The sequence below is a fragment of the Gymnodraco acuticeps genome, unplaced genomic scaffold (assembly GCF_902827175.1).
Source record: "Gymnodraco acuticeps unplaced genomic scaffold, fGymAcu1.1, whole genome shotgun sequence".
Lineage (NCBI taxonomy): Eukaryota > Metazoa > Chordata > Actinopteri > Perciformes > Bathydraconidae > Gymnodraco > Gymnodraco acuticeps.
Window position 1 is genome coordinate 78,686 of NW_022991638.1, and position 11,602 is coordinate 90,287.

Sequence of the window (11,602 nt, forward strand, 5' to 3'; positions counted from 1 at the left end):
TGTTGATGTAGAAGAGACATGAAGAAGAGGGGACACATGCTGATGTAGAAGAGACATGAAGAAGAGGGGACACATGTTGATGTAGAAGAGGCATGAAGAAGAGGGGACACATGTTGATGTAGAGGAGACATGAAGAAGAGGGGACACATGTTGATGTAGAAGATACATGAAGAAGAGGGGACACATGTTGATGTAGAAGAGACATGAAGAAGAGGGGACACATGTTGATGTAGAAGAGACATGAAGAAGAGGGGACACATGTTGATGTAGAAGAGACATGAAGAAGAGGGGGACACATGTTGATGTAGAAGAGGCATGAAGAAGAGGGGACACATGTTGATGTAGAAGAGACATGAAGAAGAGGGGACACATGTTGATGTAGAAGAGACATGAAGAAGAGGGGACACATGTTGATGTAGAAGAGACATGAAGAAGAGGGGACACATGTTGATGTAGAAGAGACATGAAGAAGAGGGGACACATGTTGATGTAGAAGAGACATGAAGAAGAGGGGACACATGGTGATGTAGAAGAGACATGAAGAAGAGGGGACACATGTTGATGTAGAAGAGACATGAAGAAGAGGGGACACATGTTGATGTAGAAGAGACATGAAGAAGAGGGGACACATGGTGATGTAGAAGAGGCATGAAGAAGAGGGGACACATGTTGATGTAGAAGAGACATGAAGAAGAGGGGACACATGTTGATGTAGAAGAAACATGAAGAAGAGGGGACACATGTTGATGTAGAAGAGACATGAAGAAGAGGGGACACATGTTGATGTAGAAGAGACATGAAGAAGAGGGGACACATGTTGATGTAGAAGAGACATGAAGAAGAGGGGACACATGTTGATGTAGAAGAGACATGAAGAAGAGGGGACACATGTTGATGTAGAAGAGACATGAAGAACAGGGGACACATGTTGATGTAGAAGAGACATGAAGAAGAGGGTTTACAGAAGTTTACATGATATATTCTTGTAACGCGGATATTAGCTTGGCAAAGGTTCCCACTACTGAAAACCAATGGGGTTTTTCCATTGGATTTTGTTTTTGAAATGACTTCATGACCTCATCTGGCCTGAGACCAAGCATATGTATTTGAGATGTTGGTACTGAGAATGTGTTTCATCATTAGCACAGAATATTCGGTCTTTAAAACTAAACGTCATTGTAATATTAATTTATATCTTCCTGGAACAACAGGTTTATTGCTTCACATAGTCTCCGGTTTACAAGCTGTGCCAATGATAATAAAAATAAACCTTTCCAACACCTTGACCAGTTCTGGAAACAAGGGTGAGAAAATAATCAGTTCAGCGGAAAAAGAGATAAAATAATATGAGAATTGGAAAAGTATTCTAAGAAAGGCAGTGGTGGATCATAAAAGGGAGGTTGAAACAATGGCTACGAGGCAATTATACAGTCCATAAAAGACGGGGAACCATAGTGCTTCAAACTGAATTTAAGGTTATCTGGGGTACCACAAAATCTGCCCATCGAGTGAACTCAACGGTTCATATAATCTCTTGAATCCACACTGAGGTCTGCTATGGATACTTTGCCCATATGTTAATCGCCACCTGGCAGCTGTTCCAACTGGGATTTGTCTTGCACTCAGTTTCAAAATATTTTTCAATGGCTTCAACATATTGTTGGCCACCTGCTGAGGAAGGATGTAAAACAAAAGATGGCTGAGCGAGGTAGAAGGAGAGACAGTAACACAATTCAAAGAGAGTCAAACAAAACACAGCATAGAAGAGAGAGGAACCAGAGGAAGAATATTTAAGATTACTATGAGGGGTTTTAAGGCAAATGTAATTGGGCATGAAAGATACCAGTGGGGTCCATTGGTAACCAGTAGGGGTGTTTAAATAGGAAGTATAGTCCAATTATCCTGGGTAAGAAAAGAACGTTTGTTTTTACTTAAGACTGTAGAGTATATGAAGATGCTCCAAATATTACCCCTGCACGAAATGAAGCCGACATATCTAGAATACACTTGCCGCCATCTTGCCATTTGGTGGCAAGACTCTCAGAAGTGAATGTACTAACCATATACTGCATAAAAAGATCATTAAAGGTGGGGTAGGTAAGTTTGAGAAACCGGCTCGAGATACTCTTGTTGTTATATTCGATGGAATGCTCTGAACATCCCGACAGCAATGAATATCTGAAGTGCTTTGACAATAAATACATAAAGAAATATCATCTGTGGAAGCCGTAGTTCTGTAAAAAGCACGACCAATCATCTGAGCCGGCTAAAGTAACTGGATGGCCTACCTGCCTGTCAGCCTTCCATCTGGGCACACACTTACCTCGTGCCCTCATTGGTCATGTGCGCGTCCGTGTGTGTTGGAGGAGGGGCTCTGAGAGGAAGTGGCAGATTTGTTCCGGCTGTGTATTTTCAAATTCTAGCGCACTCGAGCTGCTTTCTCCAAAATGACCCACCCTACCTTTAAGTGCAGTTAGTTTGTATAACAGACAATCAAGGTGATGGAAAGTTAAAGGAAAAACTCATATCCCTTACAACTCTAGGTTCAATTCCTAAAGCTATGTGACGTCTGATCTCCTTGTTATAGTATTAAATAACTAAATAAACCAAGCTTTTTCGAAAAATGAACACTTGAACTTACATTATGTGATAAGAACTACCTAAAATGGCAGAAACTACCTATTGGAGAAATGTTTTTGACATTATATTCGACCCGTCTGCTAACATGGAGTTATTCACCAGCAGGAATATTCTTCACTTTTGGGTTATAGCCATGTTTTCCATCTCTATAAACTATCTATGTTTGAAACTGAAGGTTATTTAAGATAAAAGTACTGTATTGATCCCAATTTGGGAAATGTTTGCGTTGCAGCAGCATAAAAGACAAGGGATTGCAAACAAGGTCACTAAAGGTCACGTTTGACCTGCAGACACTGAATTCTCCCGCAGGCTAAAACAGACCGAACGGCCTTTTCATGGAGAATGAGGGAGAGGTTGTTTTACAGAGCAGTTTCAGCACATTTCATTAAACGAGTGGCAATGAAACTCTGCTCAGACAACAGGAAGTGTAATGCTGGGTGTACTGACTTTAAAAGGGATGCTTAATCTTTCATATTTGTATCCCTGTCCGTTCCTCAGGAGTTGGAGCAGGCGCTGACGATCTGTAACTACATCTTCACCCTCATCTTCGTTCTGGAAGCCGTCTTCAAGCTGGTGGCGTTTGGGTTCAGACGCTTCTTTAAAGACAAGTGAGTATTTCAATTACTGCCACGATCCTTTTACGTTTTTGTTGTATTATTTATTGATCGAGACCAGTGCTTCTCAAAGTGTGGTCCGCGGACCACTGGTGGGATGTGAGCGCCCCCTAGTGGTCCGTGAGGATATTGGTAACATTTCACATTTGAAATTAATTAATTTGAACTTTCCCGCAGTCTCGCGGGAATATCTCCACAATGGAGCGAGGTTAAGTTTCACTTTCGATTGCATGATATAGCCCCGCACAACACCTTCATCACACATGTTGCCACTTGTTTGTACCATTTTCAGGCGATTTGTAATCTGTTCTAGAAAAACGATGTGATTTTGGATATTTGTGGAGTTAGGTGGTCCGCGAGTGTTTTTTTATTGGTTATCCTTGGTGTGAAAAAGTTTGAGAAACACTGATCTAGGAGGTTGTCCATACATGTACTTTCTTCAATTACAAACTTATTTTTTACATACAGTATAATTCAGAAAAAACATGCCTTATCATGTACCTTAAAAAGAAAAAGTATATATAAATTAGGGCTGTCAAGTTAACGCGTTAATAACGCCACTAATTATTTTAACGCATGTGTATTTTTTGTCCTCGGCCGCCCCGTAGTTTCAGAGCGCATCGAGTTTAAAATACCATCTACAAGCTGATGCTGACAGCCCCGCTCCTGTCGCCCGCTTGTAGCAGACCACACTTCCACGCTCACCGGCAGGCACCGACTGGCCATCTGGAGGACCGGGAGGGTGTGTGTATGTGTGGCCCGAGCGAGAGAGAGACCTTACGTGCATTGTTGTTGTTAGCATCTGGTGCTAGCTAGCTGCGCTAACGGATCTAAGGAGCTGTTTCAATGAAAACAGAGGAGCGACATTTCGCCACAACTGCGCCGAGCACTTGACTTTATGCAGGAAGCCAGACAGTGGGACATTGTACGAAAAGTCAGCACACTCAGCAACGGATAGTGCGCAACATGATTGCAGCGTCCAGGCAGCTCCCGTTCGAGCATATGCCTTGAGTTGCACATAGCTCCAACGATCCATCCCACACACACACACACACACACACACACACACACACACACACACACACACACACACAGGTTGTTGATATTCATGAGAATATTTGTCATTGTTCAAATGATAATAAACATTAGCATAAAGCATATTTGTCCACTCATATGTTGATAAGAGTATTACAAACTTGAAAAATATTCCTCTAAGGTACATTTAGAACAGATAAAAAATGTGCGATTAATTTGCGATTAATCGCGATTAACTATTTGAATCGACTGACAGCCCTAATATAAATACTAATAGAAAAATTTGAAAACACTAAAAAAAATGTGAGTTAAATTAAAGGTGATACATAAGGCAGGCAGAGACGGACATTTTCGAATAACCATTTACCTCCTAAACGTAAAAAGGGATTAAAAGGTACCTACTCTAACCTCTGAGTCATGTGGAAAATGTGAGTTATCGTTGGGAGAGCTTAAATCATCTTTCTCTCTCGGATGGTTTCTCAGAAAGGCTCGTATGAATACAGACGGCCTCGTTAAACCCCCATAAAACACGCCGCCTCACATGATTTCATAGCTTTGAAATCCCTGGCTTCCCGCTGATAACCACACCACAATCACAACAACTGTATACCACCACACACACATCAGCAACACACACACACACATCATGTTTTTGGACCATTTCGCTGACCACCAAGGGCTCCATGATGTCCGCTCTCAGTGCCAGATTATCCTTTTTTGCATTTGGCAGCGGTCAATTTTGATATTACACAAAAACACAACATTAGCCAAAGACTCTCCGGACTAATTGAAATACCTCATTGGGTTGTCGGTTGTGTTGATGCACACACTTTGAGTATCTGAATGAAGATGTAAGGGATCAACTCTGGACAAATCTGATCATATCTCCAATGAGCTTTTTTTATTCTCTCCTTTTGTTCCAAACATTTTGTTCAGCTGTATTTATTTATTGTCCGGGGCGTTGGAAAATAAGATTTGGTTCCAACAAATGAGATTGCTCAGATCTCAGTACCTGGAAAAGAGTGTATCCTGATGGTTATGAAATACTAAGTGATAGCATTGCAGCTTCATCAGCCTTATAACACGGGAACACTCAATGTGACGTGTATGTGATTAGTTAACTGTGTGTCGAAAGGCTGTAGAAACAATGCTTTTGTTCGCTCCTCTACAAAGCACTGCAGTAAAGGAGCTTGCAATTTGGGCATTGTTATTGCAATGTAGTGACACGGCAGAAAGAACGTTTGGAGATGTCCATGAAGACGTTATCAAACCTCTCCTGCAGCTCTTCTAGTGTCTGCATGGTTCAACATTGAGTCATAGATAATCTTCTGTTAGTTCCTCTGGCTCAGCAAGTATGGGGAGTTTTAAAAGGATTCACTGACATGTAAAAGGTTCATTCTTCCATTTATGACAAAAGTCTTAAATCTAAACCAAAACAGTTACAAGAATAGATCATTCTCCAAAACTATTGCACATTCTCAAGGAAACAGTTTCAAATGTGAAATACAGTTCTTAGGTTGGAAGATCGACACCACCAACATAGGACCTTAGGAGGTAGATAATTAGCTTAGCTTAGCATACAGTTAGAAAACAATGGGAACAGCTACTTAACACGTATCTTGTCACCGTGAAATCGCTAGTTACCTTTGAAAGACCCTGGCTAGCATCTCCTACCTGTTTCCAGGCTGTATGCTAAGCTAAGCTAACCTCTGCTAAATGTGGGATCGATATTTCTCGTAGCATAAAAGCCTCTAACTATTCGTTAAGTGGATTTTGGCAATGTATTCCTCATGCTTTGTTACGTTCTTTAGGTAATTAACTTCTCTAAACATATTGGCTTCGCTTTCTCAAGAGTCCTGGCTTCCAAATTGTAATTTCAAATGTTTTTATTTTTGTCGTCAGATTATTAAACGTGTGTGTGTGTGTGTGTGTGTGTGTGTGTGTGTGTGTGTGTGTGTGTGTGTGTGTGTGTGTGTGTGTGTGTGTGTGTGTGTGTGTGGTGTGTGTGTGTGTGTGTGTGTGTGTGTGTGTGTGGTGTGTGTGTGTGTGTGTGTGTGTGTGTGTGTGTGTGTGTGTGTGTGTGTGTGTGTGTGTGTGTGTGTGTGTGTGTGTGTGTGTGTGTGTGTGTGTGTGTGTGTGTGTGTGTGTGTGTGTGTGTGTGTGTGTGTGTGTGTGTGTGTGTGTGTGTGTGTGTGTGTGTGTGTGTGTGTGTGTGTGTGTGTGTGTGTAGGTGGAACCAGCTGGATCTGGCCATCGTGCTGCTGTCCATCATGGGCATCACTCTGGAGGAGATCGATGGAAACACTCTGCCCATCAACCCGACCATCATCCGCATCATGAGGGTGCTGAGGATCGCACGAGGTGAGAACAATAACTCTTCAACCCTTTTAGGTTCAGGGGGTTTCATTCGTCCTCGTAGGTAGATTTGGTTCGCAGTTAAAAGACACCGTATCCATTGTGACACACGTTTCAAACAACAATCGTCGGACAACAGTACTGAAGATCCAGCATATTAAAAACCACTCGAACAAACAAAACAACATTAACATTACATTTCATTTAGCTGACGCTTTTATCCAAAGCGACTTACAATTACCGATTACCGGGACATTCTCCCTGGAGTAACTAAGGGCTAAGTGCCTTACTCAAGGGCACACTAGTGGTGGTGTTCCTGGCGGGATTTGAACTCAAAGCCTTCCGATGTTCAGCCCACCTCACTATCCATTAGACCACCACTACTAGTTTTGCTTTACGGTTATGGAACCACAGCTGAGTTGTGTAAACTGAGTTAACCTAAGTTAACCACTTAGCAATCTGACTAAGAGAGGTTCTGCTGTTTAAAGATAGGTTACTAAAACATGACACTAAAGACAAAGACAGAATGGACTCAATAAAAGCACGGTAGAACGAGACCATCAGGGCTGCACCCTTTTTGCACACGGCTCCACAATTTGCTTCAAAGTTCAGTTTTGAACTTTAGATGTTTGTTAGAGTCCACAAATTCCACTGGACAACATTTCACCCTTCCATCCATCTATTAATACAAACGTTCATCCATCCACTCATCTATCCACTATCCCTTGTTCTATCCTTTCCTTCACCCATCCATTAATACTTGCTTTCTTTCATCCCTTCCTCAAACCATCATCCTATCCACCTTCCATCCATCTGTGCATCCATTCTTTCATCCACTACCTACTTATCTATCTACCCATACTTCCTTCCATCCATCAATCTAACCATCCAACATCCAGCATCCTTCCTTCCTTTCTTCCATCCATCCATTGTTCACTCTATCCATCCCTCTCTCCAACCAACCAACATTAGGGTGCATCAAATTTGAATGGGAAATTTTAATTTCAAAATATCAATTTGGCTGGCATTGCATTGGGTTACAATTAACATAAAAATGACATTTGCAAAGTTTTGAGGAATTCCATTGAGATGTAGGGGTGCCACCAAAGACATGAACTTTTGTGAAATTTCAAAAAATGTGCAATTTTTAGTCTAATTGCCAAAAGGTTGACCTGGAAATGTTGAGTACAGTGAACTTTTATACAGTAACATGTTCTATAGGGTTATCAAAGTAAAAATTGTTAGTTTGCCCTTTGGGCAACTTAGGCATTTCTCAGAATTCAACTTTCAAGATTCTCCATTCATTTGTCCTATAGACACAATTAATGGAGCTCAATGGGACATGTTCACGTTACCCTGAGTTTTGTACAGCAGTGATGGATGTCGGACACACATAAAGTTGAATTGACTTTATTGTTAAACACAAGGGGCGATACTGACACACTTAAAAGAACAAACCCTAACTAAACTTCAAACTTAATTGCTCAGTCTGTGCCAGAGTCCGCTCCACTGAGCAACATCACCAGGGAGAAAGAGAGAGGAAATGGAACCTGAACTCTGAACCTAGCCCGTGCGTCTCCCTCCAGATATGTCTCCCCACCCGCCACCCAAGAGTAACCGTCCTATCGCAAGCTTGCGATTAGCTTGCAGCGGCGAAGGTTTGGCTGTTGGCTGCGGTCATGGTCAACTGCCTGCAGCACATTCTGCAGGTGCTGCTCCTTCCTGGCCACTGCGACGAAGTCGGACATGAGCTTGACGCCACGCTCGGCACAGTCATTGACCACGTTCATTGCACATACATTGACCTCACTTTTTTTTAACGCAGCATTGGTCGCCCATTCCTTCACATCGAGAGACATAAATTCTGGATCAATGTGCAGCTGGTGCATCCCAAACCAGCAATCCTTATTGGCGAGATCAGCCAAGCTGGTGGTTGGCAAGAGGGTGGGGAACTTTGGCTTGCCAAAGCCAGTGCCAAAGCGCTGCTCAGGGATGTGCATGGGGAGATCAGCGGGCTTGTGCTCCAAGATCGCACTGGCAAGTGCACGCTTGTCCTCATTGGGCACCTTGCTGCTGAAGAGAGCCAGGGGTAGCATCTCACCTGTCAGGTACCAGCGATGCCTCTCCAGTGCCTTGATCGCTGATGCTGCAATGCCCTCATCTACAGCCTTGTATGCCTGCAGGTGGTGGTAGAGTGTCAGGTCATTCCAGGCAGCATCTACAGATTTATCGCAGGTCAACCACCACTTTGCATAGATGTGTGTAATGAAAATGGCAAATGCCCGAATCTTCGGCACCTGCTGCCGTGTGGTAATTGTGCCCTGGGGAAGCAACGCGATGTGCTGCTTCATCAAAGCCAGCTTGAGAGTATAGAGCAGCTTGGCCTTCCATCGTGCCTTGTGGAGCGCTCCCGGTCGTTGGAAGGTCACTGCAGTCTGCTCTTCACCACCTTCATCCAGAAACACAAGACACAGCTGCACAAACTCACAGTAGTCACCTCGCTTGTGGTCAGTCACTTCTTTTGCGCACCTGACAAGTTCAGCACGTAACTTGCCCAGGAGTGGTTGCTCGGTGTTGCCAGGAATGTAACGGGACCATTGGCTGCTGGATTCTTGTGGTAACAGGTTCCATTTCTCTCTCAGACGTGTGAACAAGGTAACCTCTGGCGAGCGTGATGTCTCCACCTTCAGGTCTGTAAAAACCTGGTTCAGGAGGACCTCACCAATGTGGTGCCGGCACCCAGACCAAAGCAGTGGTCGGCCCAGTGAGAGCTGTATGGCAATGCAGGCTGCTGTGAGATGGCCGGTGTTTGACGCAGTGGTGTCAAATGCCATGTTGACAACCTGGTCAGCGCAGCACCAGTCCTGCAGCAACTTGCATGTCAACCGGGCAATGATCACTCCACATGCCTCATTGGTCTGCTTCTTATACGCCGGGACACCAAGCAGTTTCAGCCGCTCTGCATCTCCAACCACCACTGTAAGACGCTCCTCCAACTGGCGCACATTGGTGAGCATCGGTGTTAACTTGATGTCCCAGTGTAGGGTGCACAATGGAGGTGGTGTCCACTGCTTGTGCCGTTCCTCACCGATTGTCTCCAGCACTTGGCGTCTTGCTCGGTCAGCTGTTGCGTAAGATGCAGAGAGATGTGTACAGTCACCCCCTGACTCTGCAACCAGGCCACGCGTGAAGGCAGCCTGTTGCGTTGGTGACATCTTCAACCTTGTAGCCAGTGACACAACACTTGGTCGGCTAAGGATGTCATGTGGAATGAAGACGTTTGTTCCAGTCTTCTTACGCTTGTGGGATGGTTCGCCCTCAGATGTTGGACAGACTGTGTTAGTATCCTCCTCTGGCTCCTCATCACTCTCCGACACCAAGCTGGACATTGCCGTCATCTCCTCTAGCTCCTTTTCACAGCGGGACTGCCTGGCTGCTGCAGCAGCTTGACGCTCCTCTCGCCGCTTCACCTTGAGCTGCAGCTTTTCGTCCAATACACCAAATGTGGCCACTCTGTCGGTCTTCATGCTGGCCAAGAAAGCTAGGTCTTCTGGGTTATCAATCAGCTTTTCAACATTTGGAGGCCACAGCGGAAATGTGGCATCAAGTCTGCACTCCATTTTCTCCAATTGTTTCGCTGTAGTCTCACTGGAGCGCTTGGCCTGGGAGATTTTCCGCAGCTTGTTGTTAGCATTGACTAAGTCTACCATCTTGTGGCAGGCCCGCTTGTCGCTCACCATTGGGATGTTGGCTTTCTTGTAAAATAGCCGCACCTGCTCCAGGACACCCTTGGTTGCCTCGAACTGCGACAACGCTCCGTTTGCACCAGGTTTCTTGGCAAGCATGCAGCGTAAGATCTGACGACCAGTTGGCAGTTTTGGCGCCGGTGATGATGCCATCCTCACTGGTGATGCTGGGGCCCAGACCAAAGACCAGGCTGCGACTGCTAGTCTGGCAGGGACCAGTTGGTGAGGGCAGCATCTTAGGAGAGCTGGATCCTGGGGTAGGTTGTGTTGTGCAGTGCCTGGGAATGAAAAGGACACAAGCTCAAGGATAGTGTTTAAAATCATATCTTAGCATACTTAATATCACTCAATTAGGATAAACCATGCTGTATTTTAGCTGTACATCGTCCAACTTTATCATTACAATGATAACTTACTCTTACATCACTACCAGAGTAGCTAGCTGTGCTTGAAAATATACCTATGTTTAAAATGTTAATTTAATACAAGGACAAGGATAGATTTTAAAATCATATCTTGGCATACTTAATATCACTCAATTATGATAACCCATGCTTGCATAAGCCTCACATTTTAGCTGTACATAGTCTAACTTCAACATAACTTACCGTTACTACCAGAGTAGCTAGCTGTGCTCGCAAATATACTTATATTTAAAATGTTAATTTACTGTAACAACTACAATGCTACGTCTCAATAAACATGAGACATCAATACTCTGAATATGACATTGTCCACTCTAGAATAGCTGCTACTGTTGATGTTAAGCTTAATAGCTTAGCTAACATAGATAGCTAACTGTGGTTAGCAAACTATTGCTAGCTAGATTGTTAGATTGTTAGATTGTTAGCTAGATGTAATGAGCACCACATACCTGTATAAATATGACTTAAGTATACAAAGACACAACTACAGATATGACAGTAATATGTAATAATACATACCCAACACAAAAACAGAAAGATCACCTCAGTTTTCTTGAACTGCAGTCTTGTTTACCTCAGATCTCCATGGCGCCCATTGAGCACTGTTTACCACTTTATCCAACAAAAACAGATGTGCGGTGGCACCCCTAAATCATCATGTATTGGAAAAATATTTTGCATGTGTTGTTTCTACATATATTGGAACACTTTTAGCACCCAGCCATATCAAAATTCAAGAATTGTGTTTTTTGATGCACCCTAACCAACATCCATCCTTTTCTTTCTT

General features: G+C 43.6%; 1 protein-coding gene across 1 annotated transcript in view; it reads left to right on the forward strand.

The window, feature by feature from the left end:
* The window catches only part of LOC117534271 (voltage-dependent T-type calcium channel subunit alpha-1G-like), a gene marked incomplete at both ends in the record, with an annotated part of 79,026 nt that extends 72,376 nt beyond the window's left edge, over window positions 1–6,650 (forward strand). The window contains 2 exon segments of the mRNA XM_034198466.1: window positions 3,139–3,248; window positions 6,520–6,650. Coding sequence (XP_034054357.1) covers window positions 3,139–3,248; window positions 6,520–6,650 — 241 coding nt within the window.
* Between the last annotated feature and the right edge of the window lie 4,952 nt (window positions 6,651–11,602).